Below are 23,810 nucleotides of genomic sequence, written 5' to 3'. Positions count from 1 at the left end.
GATGTAGTATCGGAAGTTTTGTTACTGATTATAATGCAAGTAATATGTCAAAAATGAGAGATGTTCTTAAGAATAGTGAAGACCTTGTTGTGATTACTTATGGTTGTTCTGCCCATATTTTGAACATTCTATCTCAAGAGTTATAAAAAAAATTCTCTAAATGTGAAAGACCATATCACAAAAATTGCACAATACTTTCGCAACAATCATTTTGCAAAATACTAAATTTATGTACTTTTGTATTTTCTATTTGTATATAGACCCTATTATTACATGCTGCATTATTTTAACATTTATTAATGTCATTGTGCTCAATGAACTCTCTTAATTTTGTGATATATTTTGTATAACTGATGTGAACTGCGCCCGAGCACGAGCTTCTGCTCTTTCGGGCTGCAATGCCTAATGTAGCTCAAGTGTAAAGTATTAAATCTATACTAATAATAAATCTGTAGCCGAAATTTTTCTGGTAATTTTCGATTTTCCAAAAATAATTGGTCCTAACATATATAATTAACCACCCTGAAACCGATAATCGCTTTTTTGAAATTTTTGTTTGTATGTCTGTCTGTATGTTTGTTACCTTTTCACGCGATAATGGCTGAACGGATTTCGATGAAAATTGTAATATAAATTATGTTCGTTGTAACTTAGATTTTAGGCTACATGGCATTCAAAATACATTATTTAAAAGGGGAGTTATAAGGGAGCCTGAATTAAATAAATCGAAATATCTCGCTTATTATTGATTTTTGTGAAAAATGGTACATAACAAAAGTTTCTTTAAAAATAATTTGTGATACGTTTTATTCCTTGAAAAATTTTGATAGGACTGATATTTAATGAGATAAATGAGTTTCAAAATTAAAATAACTGCCATCTAAGGCCGTATAATGAAATAAAAAACAAATGACTTCGTCTATAAGGGGCCTTGGACAGCAACAATCGAAAGCTATGAAAGATAGCCTACAGAGAATGTTTCTGTGTTTGTATGAAATAATATCTGAAGCTAAATTAACCGATTTGTATAATTAATTATTATTTCACCATTGGAAAGTGTAGTTTCTCTAGATGGACATAATGCTATAATGTTATTACAGTGACTTCTGATATAATATAATATAATATAATATAATATAATATAATATAATATAATATAATATATGTAATATTATATAATATAATTTAAGTTATTTTAAGGGTTCGGAACCATAGTGGGCCAAACGCCATTTACTGAATACGTAGAAAACAAGGGTTAAAATTAAGTTATTATCATAATTCAATGGAAACCTATAACAAGTAAAATAAAGTATACACATTAAATCTAAATGATGTCAATGTTCATTAAGCTATGGTTGCATGTAATAAAAATTAGAAACATGTTAAAGGAATTGTTACTGCACCAATGAGTGGTCTCTGGATCAAAATGATCGCATTTTAATTATTTGGATGCAATTTAAATTAAGTAACATATTAAACGATTTATCCTTCTATCAAACACGAATGTTCCCTGGATCAAATGTCCTATTTTAATTATGTAATTACTTTATATTTATTTCTAACGGGTGCAGCGGAGCGCACGGGTACGGCTAGTAAATAAATAAAATGAAACACACTTGTGGACTATCTCACTGCATATATGAAAAATTGGCAGTTCATGAAAATTTGTGAAACACAGAGACAAAATTCACAGCTGGATTTCGAAAGAAATGAGTGACTTTCAAATTAAGAGTAATCCAGAAGACTTGTTAAATATGTTAAAACCTGTATCAGTAGCACTTGACATTTCTCAGAAAAATGATTGCACAATTGGCCAAGCTGTCGAACAATGGAAAGCTCTGAAAGTTAACTTGGAACTATTAAATACAAAACATGAAGACTAGAATCATCCCACAACAAAGATACAATGTGTCCGCAAACTCACTCCACAGCGAGGAGATACACTCGATCTCCTAGCAAGAAGTTTTAAGTCGGCAGCAAAATCATTCACACGTGTTCAGTGTTGACCTTCGAGTGGAGTGAATCCCACCTTCCAACATAACTGCAGCCGCTAGCAGTGAATCCCACCTACCCACATAACTGCAGCCTTTAGTGTATACATCGCCGTCTCCTCGCTGTGGAGTGACTTTGCAGACGCACTGTATTTCAAAAGTGCTACAATCAAGCACTTACACCATCACATTTTTTTGGTTGATCCTAAGCTTCAACATTCCTCCAAATATAAACTAACTGTAGAAAAACGTGAATCTGCAAGTCAGTTTGCTCAAACTAACTATAATGAATCCTCATTCTTACATACCATAGTGAAATATGAAGCAAAATCTTGTCCATTTAAACAAATTATATACACAGATGAGATTTTAGGAGGTGTTTCTGCACTGCAGTGGTGGAAGTCACAAGAATCTATCATTAGTAATGGCAAAGACATCATCGATGCAATTAGTCAGCTGCTAACTGCAAGACCATCTTCTGCTGATGTAGAATGCATTTTCTCTACATTTGGTGTTGTGCATTCTAAGTTACGCAACAGGCTTGGTACAAACAAAGCAACAAAACTTGTGTTCCTAAACAACATTTGAATAAGCAGACACCATTAAACACAATCCAAGATAAAGAAACTATTTGAAAAGAAGGAAAGCCGAAAATAATTTTCTGAGTTTTCATCTATTTGTGGTTGTGGTGTGTTGTCTTTTAGCATATCGTCGTTGTTTTTATGAAACCTATGTGACAGTGCAGAAAATAATTTTTCAGGAGGAAGAAAAAAATTAATTAAAAATCAACAGGCGTACATAAGAATATTAATTCGGTACAAAACGGTGAATATTATGAACATAAATGACATCATCGAGAATCAGTGTAGGCCTATTGCTTTTTAATTAATTTTTTTTTCCGGGTGCGCTTCCGAACAGGAAAAGCAGTATTTCCTCTAAGGTTAGAGCCCAGTTTAGGTGTGTGTGTATTAATCGAAAATTAGGGGCTAGAAAATATTGAGAATAGGATGCATGTTTATATGACATTTTTTTCGATTAATACACACACACCTAAACTGGGCTCTAACGTCAGGGGAAATGCCACTGCCCCTGTTCGAAAGCGTGCCCTTTTATTGTTTCACCTATTTCAAGTATGGGTATGTTAGTGAGTGTATAAACTGGTGATGTCACACGATGCTAGTGTTGAATTGTGAAGTATGTGTTTGCCCTTGATGCGGTTGACTACGTCTGTGTTGTTCTCGACTGCAGTGTGATTGGTGAATTGTATGTTGTTTCTGATAATGTTTTCCAGCTTGTATAAAGGTGCAGACATGTAATTAACTAGGGGTCTGATTGGTATATTAGACTCGTGTATTTTAGCTTGAGCATTCAGTTGTGGAGCTTCTGGTTTCATTTGTTTCAAGTATGGTTTTATTTTTAACTTAAAACTGAAAAAAGTCATTTGTTTCAAGAAGGCCTATGTTTTTTTAACTTAAAATTGCAAAAAGTCTTCATTTTTTTGGTCATTGGTGTGATTTGCTCGTTTAGGCCTACTTCAATAAATCCAATTAAAATAAATATATTAAAAGTAAAAGTAAAACAATTTTACTGGAATAAAATCTGATTTAAATGAAAAAAAAAAAAAAAAATCACTGATTTTGATTTCAATTTTAAAAAAATACATTTTTCTTTTCACCCTTACTAGCCTACCCAATTCACTCGGTGAAGTACAGAAGCAAAAATAAATAAATAAAATAAAATAAAATAAAATAAAATAAAATAAAATAAGCAACAATACACAGTTGTATCACAGTGAGATTTGAGTCAAAACTTATAGGCCTAAGAGTACCGCTTATGTTTAAGAAATTAAATAAGTTAGGCGTAACTTTTCTCATCACACACAATAAGGGGCGGTGGTAATTATTTACTTTAGTGATGCCGTATTTGCCTCTTTTTTTTTTAATAATTGAACGAATGACATAATAAATAGCAGGGTATGTGGACAAATTGTGAACGGTCAGTGTAAGTAAATATAGTAGAAACAGTTTTGTTTTTCATTGCGGCAAATATTATACACCACCAAAAAGCAAGTCGAAAAAGTATGGTTGAAAGGCTTCAGGGTTTCCTAACCTAACTTCCGGAGAATGAGGGGCAGTCTAAAGCATAGCAGGATTGAAATCACACAAAATGAAGTAGATAAATAACGGATACCAACGGTAACGCTAAAGTAAATAATTACGTGGGCATTAATCTCAAACAATCTGTACATGCCTAAAATCTCTATCTTCGCGGAACATGCCTATCTGAGGACCATATACACTGTGCTAATAAGAACGATAAACAAAGATTTACAGTGACTCTAGAACATTAAAAAAAAATGTGACTAATGTTACAGTAGGCTAATTACAAATGAAACTGCTGACGATGGTAAGTAAACTGAATCAATATTTCAAATAGGCCTACTCTTCGAGTACCGGTACTGATGCTTTGCCCGAATCCTGATCCAGACGCCCATTCGAAATTCTAGTTAGTGACTTGTCCCATGGGGCGCATTTCACAGCAGAAAGCCCATTGTTGTCACCCGGTTTCAAACATAAACACAAGAAATCAAATTAATGCTGTACCACCCAGTAATAAAGCCACGAATAAGGGCGGCTGCAAGGATACTAATATTTTATTAATTATGATAATGTATCTGTAAATGTTGTTTTGTAGGCTATCCTGTTTACTTACGGTCATTACACCAAAATAAAGGTATAATCTGAAATAACGAGGCATATGTCATCAAAGCCAATTAGATCTATTGCACATTATAACTGTGTAATACAATCACCTCTCCCTGTCCATGAGCGAAACCCTAGGAATGATAACAACTAGGCCTATAAATTATTGGCTCACACACATATATGTCTAAGACCTACACATTGCACAAATCACATATATGCATAAGACCTACACATTACACAAATCATGATATTCTAATTCTCATTTCCAGAACTCGGTGCAGAACTGAAGCATCATATTTCAAAATCTTAGTGCTGTAATGTAAGAAACTTCCAATGTTTACAATTTTGCGTAGGCCAAACATTAGGTTATGAGGAACAATTTCCTGGAACACCGTCTGGTTTTTTTACTTGCATAGATTTCCTTGTTACAATATAATAGGCCTACTAAACTGAACAGCTATATACATATATTCAGTGTTTGAATAAAATATTGCATTTCGTAATTTCCTAGCAGATTAATATTTGGACTAACCTTGCTGGCCATACCCGAACTAGGACGAATTTTAGTTCTCAAGCTTTGGCGATAAAGCCATCAAGCATGCAAACAATAACGCATGCTGAGAGAGGCATCAAAGAATATTATTTTTGCACTTACCCTATTTACTTGACGGAAAATCTCATGGGTCTAGCGACCCATGGGAGTTATCACACTACATGCTACACAATCTTCCTTACACCGCCATTTTGTAGGAAAATAGGGCTAACGGCCTGATATAACGTATCAGAATGAAAGCACTCATTTTAATGTTAGTAAATATAAATATAAAATGCATGCTGAGAGTTATCATATGGTTTCTTCGGAAAGTCACATTCAAATATGGGGGCTAGAAAAGCGCCCTCATTCGGTAGGAACTAGTTATTGCCATTATAGTTTCACAAGTTACAACGCCATGATAATCTTTCCAGTTCAATGTAACATTCGTGTCCAAAATGCACACGAAAGGTCACAACGAAATCTTAGATAATAGACATATTTAACAATAATTTCAAGTTGTCTTAACAATACGCAATCTATCGGGACAATTTCAACTCTGTTTCTTACTTACAATTTTGGGATACAGGGGGCATTAACGGCAAAAATTGCTCAAAATTGGCACGGTTGGCGCTGTCATCAACATGGAGTCCATGAAAAAGATGGGTAAGCGTGCCTTGGGATATGTCGCAAATTTTACCTTCACTCAAAGTCTTCGTGCACTGCAATAACCACAAATAAGATAATAAATTGATACCGCTGATAATTCGGTAAATACATAGTGTTTCAATAGAGGGTTTAACTGATATAAAACCAATAACATACCTTGTAACTCCAAATTTAACGAGTGAGGGCGTTGTTACAGGACAAGGATACAATATGGCGATCGAAGTTCGTTTACGTTAGCGAGCATGCGCAGTGCTGATATTGATGTTAATGGAGGAGCGGGCGACGGGCTGCGTTCAATAAGCGGGAACACGAAACGACGTGTAATGTGTTCCCAGGAGGGCCAACTCTTGCTATTAAGCATTTGAATATTTGTAGTTTCAAATGAAACTACGTTAATGTATTCGTAAACAATGTAAAAATGAGCAACTTTTAATAGTATATTATGCGTATTTATCACTGGAATCTCATGTATGAATTAGGCCTAATTCCATTAATGGGATCTCTTTTTGTAACCATTTCCCCCCTCCTATTAATAATAATTAAAGAAAACAAGATTCAGATTTCAAGAAATGTTTAATGTTAACTTAAAAATACAATATTGCACTTAAATATTATTACATAATTTATACTGTGCTACAGTATATGAATACTATTTTACAAACAAGGCTTTACAAAAAAGAAAAACCATTTCTCAGTTCATAAATCATCTGAGCGTTTTCCATATGTTAACTTTATTTTGCATCCTTAATAAATGTACTCAATACTGTGGGGTAGACCCTGTTCGATAAAATTTTACCTTATTTTCAATGTCATTATACAAATTGAGTGCACACAGACAGCATTCCCACAAGAGAATAAACACAGCTTACAAATGTGAATCTTAAATTATTTTGTTATCATAAAAGAGTCTTACTTCCAAAATATTTCAAAACTTTCTCAAAGTTCTGTCTTAATGTTTCGCTTAACTTCTATTTATTTTCAATAATGCAGATAACATGCACAATTATTTTAATTGTGCTCAATTATGGATGTTTATTTTTAACACTTCTTCCTAAATGTAACACTTCTGTATTTCATTGTTAAACATACAATTTGCGACAAGGTAATTTGCATATGGCCTGAAAAGTGAACTGGAAACTCTTTACAACCTTTCATAGATTTCAACAAGTAAACTTTTGATCAATATACATTACATTATCTTAATATTAGAAGGTAAGATTATACCACCTAGATTATAACGCCCACCAAAAAGAAAAATTATTAAAAAAATGTAATTTATACTTTTTTCCAGTAAACAAGCAGTCTTCACCACACCATGGTAATCATGAAATAAGACTGATACCATGATGAAGTTGTATTCACTCTTTGAACTGAAATATACATATCTACACTTTTGGAATGTAATAAATGTATTAAAACCTCTGGTTTTTAATTCAGGGTCCAAACCTGTCAACACTATTATTTATATTTTACAAATCTACAAATGAATTGAATTCCATTCCGATTTTAATTCGAACTGGAAATGCATAGGTGAAAGATTTGTACAATAACAAATTGTGAACAGGTACACACATTTCCAATAAATTCATTGAAAAAAAAAAAAAAGGCCTTTTTCCCCCCCAATTATGTTGCAGTTTTCTTTCATTCGCAGTTTCAGAGGTTGGGAAATCTTTAACACTGATGGTAACTTACAAAGTTCACAATATATTCTTTTTACAATATGAATTACTTTAAAGTACTGCAATATCATGAAAAAGTGCTCAATGCTTTCCAACACAATTCAGAATGAACATATAAATCACTCTAAAAAAAAAAAAAAAAAGAGAGACAATTTTAATTACAAACAAATTAATCTAAATATCAGAGAAATGGAAGCACACATACACACAATTCAATAAAGATGCAAGATACAAATTCAGTTAGCATATAAAAATAGTGATAGTAGCAAACATTTGTATTTTTATTGCGAAGAAAATATTCAGAGCAGCATTGTTGCTCTTCTGAATATTTGATTAAATTCTCAAGAATCAATTTTGCTAACAAAACCTCTCAATGTGTATGTTATTTAATCCACTGCATTGGCAATATTTAAAAAACCTTACTTCGAATTCAAGGTGATTGTGTGCATTCTTTGTTCACAGTAGTCTTTGATAGGCCTGTATGATCGAGTAAGGTATATTGCAAGATAACAAAGAAAACCACCATTGCTAGTAAATGCATAAACTCACACACTGTCTCTGAATAATATAATAAATTTATATATTCGTTGTGTGTAGTCTTTCTTCGGGGAAACACATATGTCCACTGAAATCTTGAGAATCTTGACCGAAGAAGTATACCAGGGCTACTCCAACAAGCAATGTAACTATAATTGTCAGCCACTGCAGCTTCTGTGTACGTCTAATTTCGAGATGAAGTCTTGACTGACATTCACTCAACCGTGATACCTGCAGAGCCACAAATACAAACAGAGACTGAGATTAGCATCTCAACATGTATACTGTTATTGCAAGTTATCCTGAACCTTCAGAGGGGCAGAGGGAAGGAAGCGCGTAACGCGGGTGGAGCCAACTGAGTTGTTTGCGCATGTTCTGCAGCATAATCTCTTGTCAAGAAACATAGGACTATTTCCTTCACTGCGTACCAGTAGTGTTAACATGGAGCAGCAACCACAGGGTAGTAAGTATGGTGAAATCACACCACCGCACCGTGGAGAAAAAGTAACGCTGTTATCCATAGCGGAGAAAGAGAAATTATCGCAAATATAATTTATTAAGCGTTGCGAGGAGGAAAAATTAAACAAATGTTTGCTGGAACCTCTTGCTAAGGAATATGAGAGAACGGATAAATACTCTGGCAAAAGTATTAGTTCCGTGAAGAGAATTAAGAATAATACTGAATTACAACCGAATGAACCTCACACTACTCCGGGAAAGAATATGTTTAGAAATTATTGCTATAATAGTTATGTACAATAGTGTGCGTATTGAGAGCGACATAATGAATTACTGTTGTAAGTTATTATTTTCTTATGGTTCTACTAAACATATTATTTCATTCCAGAATTAGACTTGTGTAAAGTTGAAGTGAACGACTTCGATCAACATGTTATTCGGGATACAATCGAAGAATTCTATCATGTTCAGAAAGAAGATTAAGAAGATAATTCCGAATGGATGATGCCATTGACGAAATAATTAATTTTGGAACAAGCGATGATGACAGCAACAATAGGGATATGGATTGTGTATAATTGTAAATTAATGTAAATTCAAATAATAAGCCTGTAAAATATTGTTATAAGAATATGTACATATTAGCTGAAGGTGTAAGTCATGGAGGCCTATATAATGTATAGAAATAGCTGTATTAACTCCGCCATTGCCGATCCCCAGCCCGGATGAGAGAGGAGTGTACACACGATTATATTTAAATACTTACTCATTACAGGTTAATTACAACCTGCTACGAAACCATGTTCTCCTCTCAAAACCGGAGTATCGAGAGAAGATGATGTCTGTATTGAACCAAGTTCTTTTACAGTAGAGAGCCGTAAGGTAAAAGAACCAACGTTTTTTGAAAAGAGTCACGTTACCCGAGGGAGGAGCATACTAGCCGTGTCGTTACGTTGATGAATACACGTCGTACCGAGCAGTTCCAAAGACAGACTTGGGGGATGTAAGGTTCAAGATAACTTGCAATGACAGTACTAAAGCATTTTTTTATTCATATCTCAGACGGATATTAACTCAGCTATAAAACTGTTAGGAATTCACTGTAGTAAAACTCCTGTAACATGAGCAACACAATAGTAATCCATTTAAGACTGAAGATAATAGAGTAAAACTTCATTTATACATTTCTCACTTATACGTTTTTTTCTGAAGTCTTGGCAAAATTCCTATACTTTCCATGTTAATTTATTTCAGTTATAAGTTTTTCCCGCTTATATGATCGCATTTTAAACTCCGAGAGGTACAAAACTCCATTTATACATTCTAACTAAATTTTGTTCAAAATTAGGTTTGCCATGAAAATGTAAGAACAAACTGGCGAATATAATACGCACCTGTGCTAAAAACCACTCAAGATTAAAATTATATTATCAAGACAATTTACATATAATCACATTCATCCTCATTTGTAATATCAGAACTGGAACTTTCGGCCAACAGGTCTCAATTGGTGTTACAACACTGAATGACAATGACTAATATCATTCTACTCTTTCGTCAGTAATTATTGGTAAATTCTTTTGGTTTAATTAAAGACGCGCAATTGTTGAGAGTTATATTCATAAACTCTCACAATAAAATATTAAGTTATTCTAGTAGTTAAAAATATTATTCTTATTAATTTTTGTGAAAAATAGGCAAGAAATTACGAATGAAATGCGTGCAAAAGACGAGAAAACACCAACTCGCAGTGGCTGTTTCTGTCAGTTGTTTCCCACCATGCCTTACTTCTTATGGCTTTTAAGGAACCCAGAGGTTCATTGCTGCCCTCACATAAGCCTACCATCGGTCCTTATCCTGAGCAAGATTAATCCAGTCTCTACAATCATATCTCATCTCCCTCAAATCCATTTTAATATTGTCCTTCCATGTAAATACGGTACAGTATGTGTTGTTAAGATGTGACCAGCTGGAAGCTGGAAATTAGAAGCTGCCCATTCATGTAGAGGCACATGCTAGCTTCAATAAATTGGTTATTCATCAGTGGAAGAATCAAACAGACAGGGAAGAAAAGTATGTGCAGAGGAAAGAATTGGAACATTTTGAAGGATGAGAATTCAGATCCAAAGCTGTGGGCAGCACTAAATACAACTACCCTAATACCCCTACAAATTGAAAATATTTTAACAGTAGGCTCAATCTAATATGACGAGAAGGTTACTGATTGGTTTTTGAATTCCAATTAGTGGAAGAGAGAGGAAGTGTGTTTGTAACTGACTTTTTTTTTTTTTTTTTTTTTTTTTTTTTTTTTTTTTTTTTTTTTAAATAATCACATTTGTGACATACACTCTTTCACATATTTTACTTTCTGATCAACGATTCAGTTCCTTCATCATACTGCAAGTGACATTAAAGTCTACAGTGCATTTTCTTGATCAATTATTATTCACAGGACAATACCTAAATGGAATGATTTAATGCACCGAAATAAAAAAAGGAACTTTCGGTCTCTGGATTACACATACAGTAAAGGACATTCCTTACAATAAGTAATACAGATTATTTATTACTCACAAATAATAATAATAGTAATAATAATAGTAATAATGTCATATCATTACTAATTACGCAACCCAAGCATCAGAAATGAAAATGAGTACAAATTATTACTCATAAATTATATAATAATAATAATAATAATAATAATTGGTGCTGCTACTGTTGTACTGTGGAGTACATTTGAAATATAACTATACTTACAGCTGATGTCAATTGTGCTACTTGTCTATCAAGATCCATTGTACTTGTGGTTCCAAATGCAGTGCCATTCCTAACTGCACCAGGTGCACTAAGACTACATCGCAGACGACGCTGTTCAACTGTTTTTCCGGAAGTTTGCTGAAAACCAAACATCTTTCAAAATCTCAACTTTCATTAGTATTCATACATTCACTATTTGTGTGTTATTTACATGTAAATTTACAATTGTTTCCTCATATTGGAGTGCAAGAGGTCAAATTACTTTATTGTCAAATGCCTGGCATTAGAAAACAACAACAATTGTTTCCTACAACAATCTTCGGGATGGGGTGGGGGGGGGTGCAGGGACACTGTTTCATGTATTAGCATAAAGACAAGATAGGTCCTAACTTAGAGGCCAGCATCATGCTGGAATGGAAAATAGTTAATTTCAGAGGAAATAGGGAGAGAGTATGCCATGTGATATACCTTATAATGTCTTGCTTCGTCTCCAAGCAAAAACTGAAATGACGCCTTTGAATGGCACTCTTGTTTCTGAGCAGTATAAACTTATCACATGGGTTATACAATAGAAGAGGACATCATAGTCATTATTATTGTTGTGAACTTCACAGGCTTCTACTCGGTAACAAGGATAGGCCAATTTCCGGCCATTGAAAACAATAACAACAATAACAATAATAATAATATTATTATTATTATTATTATTATTATTATTATTACTACTACTACTACTACTACTATTATTTTTTTTAATGTAAAGATTAGTGACCAATGCCTCAAAATAATGTTTGGTTTACAACAGAAATATTTATCAACAAAATTACAATGAAAACACGAAAAATAAATGCTTCTAAGCTTAAAAAAAATCAACATACCGTGATTCTATCACGGTGTCCCTCTGGTATGAAGGAGGGGAAAGGGAAATAGGATATGGACAAGGGTGTCAGTGCTTCATGATGGAGACTTAATTTTCTAACGACTCAATTGTATTGTTCTCTCTTCTACTTTGTTGTACTGTTAGTAGTTTATGAAAGTGAGCAGTTGATATTAGACAAAGAGGAAGGTATAGTAACATTTACCTATATGAACATAGAATAAAATACCAGTATTATGAAATAATGATCGAATTATTTCTATTGTGTACAATAAATGCTTTCAGAAAGAGTAAAAAAATTACCTTTACAGTTGTTCAGCATGTTCAAGACGTACATTTTATTACTACAAACAATGTAAGATAAGGTGTTCATACACTGTAGCGCCATGATTACATATTTTCGTCCAAATAAAGTTTAAAATTTTAAAAGTGTAATTAAATTACATGTCCCAATACTAGAAATACAAAATATTGTGTGTGTGTGTGTGCACTGGAATTGAAAGTCATACCTTCCATAACTCCGTTAATTCTTGTGATGTCAAGTCTGCTGAATCAACCGGTATGTTCATAACCAGGAACTTGTCTCTTGATAGTCCAGGAAACTGAAAGTCTGGTTGAAGAACCACACTGATTGTTACAGATCCTGATGGCACCAAAGTGCCTGTGCTGGGACGAACTCTAAACTTTTCCGGAGAGGTAGTTTTGATCTGAAAAATTTCAGGACTTCTTTACAACACATTGTAAAGTGAATTTTCTACTTAAGTGAAAAAAGGAATCGTTTTCACAACTTTTCTCGTACACATATCTCATATATCCAGGAAATTCATATATTACCTTATAGGAGATTATCTTTTCTCCATTATTGGTTAGTGTTACACTTCCTGTTAATTCATCATCTTTGTTGCTGAAGTAGATAACGTCAGGAGGATTGATATTCAGTGTTGAATCTAAAAATAAACAAAAATAAGATGGCTTCTTTCTAAATTATTTTCAGCATTGGCCATGAACAAAGTCACTTCCAACAATTTTCGTTTAATGACAAAATGATATCACTTCTTGCATATATTTTCCTACTTTTTTTTTACGTAATATGTAAAAGTTGTTACAATTTTAGTATACTATGGTATAAAAAATAAGAGACAGATCATCCCAAGAAACCTGAAAATTTCTTAAATTTGAACTTCGTGTAAATCTCCATTACTAACAGAGAAGTGTGTGGACTACGTCCTACTTGAAAGTTGTTTGATAATAAGAGAGAGTTGCTGAGAGTTTTGTAGAAGAGTATCGCAGAAGAGCTGCAGTTTTCCCAATCCTGTGACTTTACAGACCAGTAAGAAAAAGAACATTAATTAACAATGACGAATTCTTAGAAATGTAGAATTCTTAAGCAACTATCTACATTTTCCAATCTGTGCTTCAGTGGCTAGTCATGATAATATCTTTGAAAAATATTGGACTGCAAGAGGTCAAATGACTTTATTGTCAAACGCCTGGCATTAGAAAACAACATCATTTACCATTATTTTTATAACTATTTTTACAAAGCTATTTCAAAGACCAGTGATTAAATGTGTTAACTATATTAACAGTAAATGAATTTCATATGCAAATGAAATAGGAAACGAATAAATGAAAAACTTAATTTGTGCGAGATCGTGCGTATTTGCTTGTTTTCCGCACAGAACCAATACGCGTAAGTGTGAAATACCACATTCAGTATTCCCAACGTAACACACATAACAATTTCCCTCTTCTTACCGCTTAAGCGCGACATTCATTTTACTGCTTTAGGCTTTTAACATATTACTTTTAGAGACTTTTAACATAGTAACAATTATAAATTGGAAACTTACCACTGCAATTTCACCTAACTTGCACTGTTAATTATTGTTTTTAAATATTTGCAAAAATTAAGTAAAGTCTACTACTCCACGAAAGCTATTGTATTCCTGATACAAGTTACATTAAGGAAGCTGTGAAAAAATCAACAAGACTCCAGATGCCGATGTTATTACTGCAATATGTTATATAAATAATATTGTTAAAATATTAAAATGAAAAAATAAATCATTACATAACCTTACCCTTTGTTTTAAGTTCGCATTTATAGACAGGGGGAAAAAAAAAAGACAGACATATATCACGGCCTGCTGGAATATAGATATTTTTGTTTTCTAAAGTTGCCGTCATTAAACAGAAACCAAGATGGAGATTTATTGCAACTAATTAGAAATTCGTCTTTCAGGTATGTAATAAACGATCTTCGCACAAAATAATGTACGATACACGAGCAGTATGTTTGTTTTCATGTTCTCGGAAATTAAAAAAGCTCAACTACGTTTCGCTTTTTCAATCTTTTCCTCGAACATGGAAACGTCAACATACCGCTCTTGTAACGTATATTACTATTACGTAACTTTCATTATGCAAAACATACGCCCCTCTTTATTAATAGCTACCGACATGTTAATGTAAGTGTTTGAAATACTTGAACTTTAAGTGATCAAAAATTAATGGCAAACATGCTATCAGCTTTCTATGGAAACACAAATTAAAATTCTTGCGAGTCCAAGTGATATTTTTGGCGAAAAAAAAAAATTAGAAACAAGCTGACAACCACACAAAAATAGACCCTTCTGATCAGTCTTATAACAACAGAAGATTCAGCTGTTCCATTAAAGTATCATGAGCTGTCGCTCACCTGGGTAGAGTACTACTGGGTGTTCAGTTCAAAGTGTGTCATGGCTCGCTGTATGCCGTCATGTGGCTAGTCGATGAGCCTAGAGAATTCAATCTTCCTACACTTCTGCAGAGGTGTATTACTTATGTGCCAGAGAAGTTGCCTAGCAAGTACGGCGTTCATTCAGAAGAGTTCTTACCGATACGTACGGTAACGCCGGTAATAGCAGGAATGTGAACTGTTTCGAAACATATATTGAGGTGAGTTTTTTCTTACTGTCGGGATATGGGGAGAGGGTTAAGCCGATTGCTTACGTATTTGTCGACATTAACTTCGACGGTCAACATGGACACGGAGCATTTAATTTGTATTGTGGAATGTTGCCGTACACAACCGATGATAACAAAAACTCTTGGCCGCACAAAACACAGTTCGAAGGAGGTTATGGTAGCACACAGACGTACAGATCACAATCTGTTGCTATGACGTTCAAGTTATACCGTACACGTTCTCAAGTTCAGATTGAACGCCTTGATTAATAGGAAACTTCTCTGACACAAAAGCTGAAACTCGCTTCAAATCGCTGACTCATCAACAGTGACATCATGACACACTTTGAAATGAACACTCAGTATTACAATACAAGGAATGGTACAATGTTAAAATTAAACTTAAAGGAAATTAATCAACATACATTTTGACATATTACTTTCATGTTCTCAACTATAATGCTCATATTTTGACATAGTACTTTCATGTTCTCAGCTACAATGCTCAAAGTAAAATGTAAGTCGAATCAGTCTGATCTAGTAACAAGTATGTAGAACGTCAGAATCACGAACACAAAATGCTGATATTTAACTATTCGAAAAGAATCATCATCACCATCACAACCATTTCACGTATTAGACTCATGGCGAAGTGTATCAGCATCGGTTAAAAACGCAGTAATCATAGATTATGAAACGACGGTTAAACAGTAACAGTAGTTAAAATGTAATTTGTGTGCACCATTCATAATCGCCGATTACTTAAACATGGCTAGCTGACACCTCATTTAACCAGAGTAAAGTCTATGATGGTACACTGTTTCTACAAAATGACTAAAGGAAAGCATCCATACCGCTGCAAAGATAATAGTCAACGTCTAAAAATGACTGCGCTCACTCCGTTCTACATCGAAATGAACGTGTCCTACATTTTCGCTTTGCATTTGTTACCTTTGGGCGCTGTTATACTTGCGAGTTGCATTTCCTTGCTGTTAGGTTAAAATCGTACAAAATAGAAAATTGAATGCAAAAATGATTATATCCCATTGTGTGGTTGAAGTATCGCTAGACTTAATTACTAGAATTTAAATACATTATATAAACAGATGGAATATCTATAAAGGAAAAGGACGCAGAAGATTAATAGGAATATGTATATGATCCAGGACCCCATTTACACGAGGGAACTGTTCATTATCCTATGATCCATCCATAACCTCTCTTTGTTCAGCCAGTGACATAGAGAAAGAGATATTAGAGTATTGCCTCTTAAAATACAGAAAATAACAGTTACATAGAATCGTAACATAAGCAGCCGAACCATAGGAGAAATATGACTTTTTGTGTTATTTCAAGTGATCCATTTGTAGATTTTGGTAAACGAAATCCCTCCTGAAATTTTCTTTCACTTAATTCCTCCTAAGAATTCTCTCTTTCCACTAAAGAACCTTCACGCTCACGCTCTATCAAGTAATTCAAGTACTGTATTATAATAATAATCGTCTTCGAAATAAATATCTGTGGCTCTGGCCGCCATTTTGCTTCATTTGCTCTACTAATCACTGGTTATCTCCTTTAACCGCTCGAATATGGCCGGTTAGAGATTGCTGTGGTTAACCTCCTATTTAAGTCATAACCGAGGTCGATCCACTGTAAAAATGCTTAACCAGAGGTTAGGTGACAATTTTAACCGGTGTTTACACTAACCGACGTTGATACACGTGGGCATCAGGGGTATGTTACAGTCTCTATTAAGCACTTTTTTAGTCTTTCCAATTTCTTTGGCTGACAGATTTAATCATAATATGTTTTATAAATGAAAAATGCTCCCTTCATAGATTATTTTTTTCCGCTCATTCTCTCTCTTCTTCCTAACTTAATATGAATGTGATTTCTTTATTATACTGAAATGATTTGTATTTATTTGTATGTTATGAGATAGAAAAGAAAATAGAGATATTAAACACATTGAAAGCTATCCCCATGTTAAAACATCTTCGAAATTATAGAACAAAATTGGTTGGAAAGACTTAAGAAAGATGCCATAGAAGCAGAACAGGACACTCGGTCTAATTTCCCTAATAGGAAGATGATAATTTGTTTTCGTGTTAGAAAAAAATTGTGTATTGCATACGTAAAACAGATCAAGGACATATTTTACTACTTACTCAGTGATAATGCACCATCAACTTTCGTGGCATCACCAAAACTGGTAGGATAAGATTCCACAGAGGGCGATCCATCAGCAAAGTGAACCTATAGACAACAGTACACTGAATGACTAGAGTAAATTGTTAATGGTACCAACTTAGGAGACAAACCTCTTTCACATCTAATTAGAGAATTGACATTCAGGAAGTTATTTTGTATATATTATACTAAAGCAGTTGTAATTAATTTCTATTTTACATTACAATGACATTAATTTACTGTCCTAAAAAGTTCTTATTTTACATTGCTCTTCAACAAATTTAATTTTTATATAAACTGATTTCCATTTCAAGTGAATTTATACTTCCATGAGCTTCTGTTCCGCTGAGCCATAATTTTTGTCAAAGTATCACATCATCCTGAATAAACCGTCTTGTTTAATATACAAACAGTACATGAAACAAACAATTTAACACACAAAATTGCATTATAATTCTATAATACCTGTTAATAAATGTTTGAAGCACAGAATATATCTTACATTACTTTACCATTGACTCTCATTTCACTGTACCTTTTTCTTGCTGTCATCCAATCTGTCATTTGGCACTACCGCTCGTTGCTCAGGAACAAATGTAAACGTATAATCATCTAGGCCTCCCCAGCACTTCAGAGCTTGGTCAGGTTCTACATAGTCTTTCAAATTTGATTTATTTACAAATTTAATTTTTTGAACTGCCTTTGCTGGTAGCCATGATTTAATTATCTTGAATGCAGCTGTAGTCAGAAAAATACGAATAATTATTGTAACATTCAAAGACAATATCTGACAAATACCACTTTATTTACCACAATTTCCTCACCATTCAAGATCCAAGGCATCTCGAACACTAGAATGTAATTTAGAAAATCTGGATAATACTGCTTAAACAATCCAATCAAATACTTGGTAAAATCCATATCCATATTCGACATTCCTGTATCTGCCATGTCGAAGAAGATGCTTATTTGATTGCCATTACCGACTCTGAAAAGAAACAAGAACATGAAACACCATGCTATATAGCTATTATGTTCATTCCATACAATGTACTATGTGAACAGATTTCCTTAACATGAAGCAGCAATGTGACTGTTGGCACAAGGAGACAGCATATGATTGAAGAGTAAATGCAGTAATATTACAATCAGTCACTGTTGCAGTCTCTTCCTTTGACTTAGTGGAAGCCAAGACGAGATTAGGTGTTATGTGCATTTTCCTTAAAAGTTCTCCTGATAAAAATCAATGGGGAGTTTAATTAAAAGAACACACAAGCACACAGTCTTTGAAAAAAATCCGAGTTTGATATCAAATGCCATTCTCGACTTATACATGTGGTTATTCAACAGCTCTTATTGCAGGTTGGTGCTCTAGGGAACTATGATTGATTCCTGTAAATAATGTGATCTGCCACCTTATAGATGCAGACGATTGCCTCATCCATAAGAACTGCTGCTGCTAATGCCAATCTATATGACCGTCAGCTCCTTCAGCATTTTCTAATCTGAATTTGGCAAGTTAGCAGTCCTGCACACCCAAAACTAAAACCCACTTACAATTACCAGCTGTGGCACATATACTATTTTGACTCACTTAATAGACGCACTTTATTTTCCATAATTTTTTTATTAAAAATCCAAGGTGCGTATTATATGTGAGAAAAAGATTTTTGGGAGGGAAAACTTTTTTACAAAAAAGAAAACTTAACACCGGCTTTATGTAACAATTTTACACAGAAAGATAGTTACCTATTCATATTCACCATGTTTTACATAAGAATATTAAGTTAATGTCTATATTAACATTTAGTGGTATTTTTTACAGAACGATAGACAAGTTGAAGAAAATATTACAGAGTACATGAAATTTATGTAGCTGTATTGGAGGAAGTCATTATGTTTTCATTGAATATGATAAAAATGGTGACGGAGCAGGGCAATGGATCCATGAAGGACAGCTATAACAATCTCCTTTATCTTCACCTTCTTCAGACCGAACCTGATCCAGGTGGTGACGAAATAGTTAGGGATAGTTCCCAGGGTGCCAACCATTACTTCTACATCCTCCAAGGCGTATTTGTCCTTAAAATAGAGAATTGTTCGCATGTAACTTTTCTTCATGCACTTCCTCTGGTTGGTCTTTATATTTCTTCACCCAAATGGTGGTATTGAGTACATAACCTACTCTGCTGCAAAAGGGTATCTGTCGGATACAGGGAGGAGAGCCATTAATCCTTCCCATTGAAGACTTTAAGGAACCAACCTGGACAAATACCCAATGTCCCATCCCTACCTTCCCATGGTGCAGTTGTTAGTAAGCACAATTTTACAAGCTGAACTAAAGGGAGGGGCTACTCATCAATTAGCACTGGTCAGCTTGATGAGTTAATGACTGAATTTGGTATAATTTTTCTCTATCCAATACCTAATTCCCTCTTTACCCTTTCCTATCCAGTCCTCTGACTGAACTCTTACTTTCTTCGACCCCGACGGCATTAGAGCATTTGAGGCCTAGGGGTTCATTTCCCTTTCCTTCCTCCTCTTTCTACTTTTCTGTTCCTAGTGCTGACCTGCTATGGCACTAAAATCGTACTCCAGTGGCTTAAGGAGGGAAAGCTGGTGATCAACAAGATCTCCCAACTAGGTCCAATGGACCCGTCGACCAACAGCAGGTGTGGTCCTCCAGACACTCTGGGGGTTGTGTGTGAATGAAGTAGCCACCAAAACGTTAAAAAATGATGTTCACTTAAATCGGCTACAACTTGCCATTTAACCACTCTGGCATTAGAAAACAACAACAACTCTGCTGTTGGGAGAGATCACGAGCATATCAATCCTTCTTGTACTTCCATTGGTTGAGAGACAATGCACTTCTTCATAAACCTGATAGTTGGTAGATCAGAGTTCCTTGGCTATTATAAAACGGTTTCTGTGGTGGTGAGAATTACGAAGTAGTTCCCCATGTATTCAGGAACCCAGAACATATGCAATAGTTTCATTCTCCCTGCAGCAGTACCAAAAGAGGGTATTGTCATTGGTCCTGGCTGGTAAGGAATATAAGGGAATCGTTAGTGTGATGTGATGTCTATTAATATATTTTTAAGCTTAGTCCATAAAACTCCAAATTCTAAAAAAAAAAAGTGAACTGGGCTCAAGAACTAGCGGATGAAGTTTGTTAGCCACGCACTGGCATATAAAAGGTGTAGGTAATATGACTTATGTTCATGTACTACACCGAATGAAAGTGTTAACTTTTAGTGCATAAATCCAGACTCTACAATATAACAAAATTATATACTGACAAGAATGGTTGGAAAATTACTTCTGTATATGTAACAAGCTGTTAATACAGCAGGAGTAATAGAGTTACACGTTTGTGCCCATGAACATGTCCACTGTTGTCAGTTTTTGAATTATTACATCTACATTAAAACAATGATCCATCATCCATATCAATTTAAAATTAAATTATTCATCAAATCAAGAGAAAATCAGTCCGGAACATGATTAGGCATAATGACTACACTAATCTGTCACTGATTTTGGCTATATAAGTAGAACATTACCTCTCAAGTCTTTCGAACCAGTATACAACACATCTCTTCAGGTCTTCCATATCCCGTTGACCTTTTACATGCTTTTTTGACTTAAATATAAGAAGTATCTTGCCGTCTTTATCTTTGTTATGAGCAAAAAAGCTGCCATCTTGCAGATATTCCAGTCTTACATTACTCTCATTGATGTCTGAAATTAAACATTTTAAATATAATTAAAGTAACATAAAACTTAATTTATTGCTCTTGACAACAAATGCAATAGTCCAATAGATATATGTGTTAAGTAGGTATATCTGTTAAAAGTCTACATATCTCACATACAGAATCCTTCGTATATGATGTCATAGGATGTACAGAAACATTGCCTCTCACAGCGTGTCTGACATATGCACCGAAGTTCAAGGTATTTTGTCGTGTATTGCATGTGTGCAATTCATCCGTCAGTTTTGAGCTACTAAAGGGATTATGTGATGTATTGTAAGCTATTAATTTAATTTTATTGGGTTATTTTACGACGCTGTATCAACATCTAGGTTATTTAGCGTCTGAAGAAAATGAAGGTGATAATGCCGGTGAAATGAGTCTGGGGTCCAGCACCGAAAGTTACCCAGCATTTGCTCGTATTGGGTTGAGGGAAAACCCCGGAAAAACTCAACCAGGTAACTTGCCCCGACCGGGATTCGAACCCAGGCCACCTGGTTTCGCGGCCAGATGTGCTAACCGTTACTCCACAGGTGTGGACATAAGCTATTATGTTTTTCCTAATTTTGAGAATGGTGTATAGCATATTATAGTAAGCTCTTTTTAGTTTTAAATTATGTAAAACTTGGAAGAAAATATCTGACAAGTAATTTTGAATATTTTGCAAGAAAAAATTAGTCGAATATCCAAAACAGTCTTCGGAGATGTTAAAAATGTAATGAAGCAAGAGAAGGACACTTTGAACATCTCGTGACAAAGGCAAGATGTATTTGTATTCATTTTTAGGTTGTTTATATTAATTACAAAAACTTTCCCCCTGCTAAACAGATTTCAGAAGCTAAAGTTACTACCACAGAAACAGAGACAGATTTTGTGATAACTGTGAGAGACATATAACAGAAAATGTTGCTTGCAGTATGAAAGAAGCACCTTATAAGGAGGACCCTGTACACACCAGCAATTTTCGAAAGTATAGAAAGAAATGACTATGCAAAGAAAAAATTGTAATACGTAAAATACTGGGGAAAACGAACTTATAACACATGAAAATTAGCTTACAGATCTATCTAAATTCAGAGGGAAGAGAAACTTAAATGTAGCAGTAGCAAGTATTCCCTTATTAAATAATGATGTAAAACTGAAAAAAATACGGAAATACTCATGTAACACAAGAACTGTATATGGAATTAGGAACTAACATTGTACAAAATTTACTTCTGAAGTTAGTGAGAATTCAGTGATGTCAGATGGAGGGAACTTTCCCACACTCTGGGAGGAAAAAAACTGATGCCCTGAAGGAAAAAGGGGAAAATTGCGTCAAAACGGAGTTTTAGCATTTTTGGCAACTTTTTCAGTTTCACTTAGCAATATTTTATTTGTCGTTATTCTTTAACATTTTATAACTAGATTCTAGAATTAATATGGATATTGAATACTGTGTGACTTTGTCGAATACTTGCAGTTGGTGTGAAGAGGGAGAAACAGCAGTGAGGCAATCAAGGATAAGGAATAACTTACACGTGCCGTAGCTTGAGTAATAATAGACTTTGAGACCCATGACCTGTCCTTGCTGATGATGTAATTCTGGTTCGTTTGTCAGATTTTTCGTTGGTCCTTTATTCCATTATAATGTGACTTGAGTGGGAGATTCAGTGAATTACCGAGCTCATAGTTACAGAAAATTACCTCATTTTTTTTTTCACATTGTGATTCCATGGCATATAATGGGCCTAAATGGCCTTGCAAGGATCCAGTCCTTATGAAATCAATCAAACAGCATCGCAGTAATGTCTGACAATGAAGAAGTAGACAAGAAAGGTGAAGGAAAATGTTACTTTAAGGACGGAAATTTCAACCCAACACAAAGAAAACTGTCGGAACACAATCTGACAACACTAAGTGAGATGCAAGGTATTGTTGAGATCTGTCCTCTCCCTTCTGAAGCACATCTCATTTTTTTATTATTCTTCATAATCCTGTGTCACAAACTAACAAGAGTGAAAACTGCTGGGGAAATACCAGAATTAAGGACAGTAATAATAAAAAATTATTATTATATTATCCAAGCAAATTTTACATGTATTCCGAAACATTGTGTATAATTTAGAAGAGATACTACATCACGATTTGATGGGGATATGAACTGCACAGTAATAATTAAATTCTCGAGGCAGATTAAAATGGATAAAAATACCATTTACCATTGGTCCCAAACTTCTTTCGCCATTCACAAGCTTCCCAAAGCAATTGTAAAGCAAGTTGCATATCTAATTCTGTATGCAAAAGAAACCTCCTTAACCAATCTTCACTGTTCTTCACTCGATTCAGGTCAGCAGGATGAAATCCATCTGCAAATAATGTAAAAATATAATTAAACATGAACACAATAGTACTTTAGTGATATTTCAATGGAAGAACTATAGCAAATTCGGGGCTCTACAAGAATTAATGTCAGCTTCAATAGTTTGAGCATTTTATTGAAAAATTATCTGTAGATTTATATAGTATATAAAAGATGTTTGCTAATAATTTCATGAAAACAAGGTGTAATATTAAATTCCAGGACTTTCCCTCTATTTTTATATCTGCAAAAAAGTAATGGTATTTTCTACTGCTGTAAAGGATTTATCGTTATTTAAACAACTTTATGACAGCGGCACATCAGTTGAAGATGGCTGGTTTAGGCCATATAGATTCTATACCT

General features: G+C 34.3%; 2 protein-coding genes and 1 long non-coding RNA gene across 9 annotated transcripts in view; 1 reads left to right on the top strand and 2 right to left on the bottom strand.

Annotated features, from left to right (window-relative positions):
- LOC138692250 (transcriptional repressor CTCF-like) overlaps positions 1–6,072 on the bottom strand; it is a 58,465-nt gene extending 52,393 nt beyond the window's left edge. For 3 of the 7 annotated variants that reach the window (XM_069815392.1, XM_069815395.1, XM_069815397.1), the window contains exon 1: positions 5,803–5,942. Coding sequence is in view for 1 of the 7 variants with exons in the window: in XM_069815398.1 (XP_069671499.1) it covers positions 5,803–5,824 (22 nt within the window). In the remaining 6 variants the exon portion in view is untranslated. The other 4 variants (XM_069815394.1, XM_069815399.1, XM_069815396.1 and 1 more) reach the window with 3 other exon arrangements.
- On the top strand, positions 5,869–7,022 carry LOC138692252 (uncharacterized). Its single transcript, XR_011330036.1, has 2 exons — positions 5,869–5,998; positions 6,094–7,022. It is a non-coding gene; the product is annotated as an uncharacterized lncRNA (long non-coding RNA).
- Positions 6,452–23,810, bottom strand: part of LOC138692251 (motile sperm domain-containing protein 2-like) — a 30,942-nt gene continuing 13,583 nt past the window's right edge. Inside the window, exons 2-10 of the mRNA XM_069815401.1 lie at positions 23,308–23,454; positions 20,915–21,092; positions 18,173–18,336; positions 17,884–18,086; positions 17,327–17,414; positions 13,044–13,156; positions 12,719–12,916; positions 11,333–11,470; positions 6,452–8,344 (exon numbers count right to left, since the gene is read on the bottom strand). Of these exons, the coding sequence (XP_069671502.1) occupies positions 8,153–8,344; positions 11,333–11,470; positions 12,719–12,916; positions 13,044–13,156; positions 17,327–17,414; positions 17,884–18,086; positions 18,173–18,336; positions 20,915–21,092; positions 23,308–23,454 (1,421 nt within the window). The 3' untranslated portion in view covers positions 6,452–8,152. The remainder of the gene's footprint in view (positions 8,345–11,332; positions 11,471–12,718; positions 12,917–13,043; positions 13,157–17,326; positions 17,415–17,883; positions 18,087–18,172; positions 18,337–20,914; positions 21,093–23,307; positions 23,455–23,810) is intronic.

Source organism: Periplaneta americana, chromosome 16 (genome assembly GCF_040183065.1).
Source record: "Periplaneta americana isolate PAMFEO1 chromosome 16, P.americana_PAMFEO1_priV1, whole genome shotgun sequence".
Lineage (NCBI taxonomy): Eukaryota > Metazoa > Arthropoda > Insecta > Blattodea > Blattidae > Periplaneta > Periplaneta americana.
This window is presented reverse-complemented; position numbering and strand designations above follow the sequence as displayed.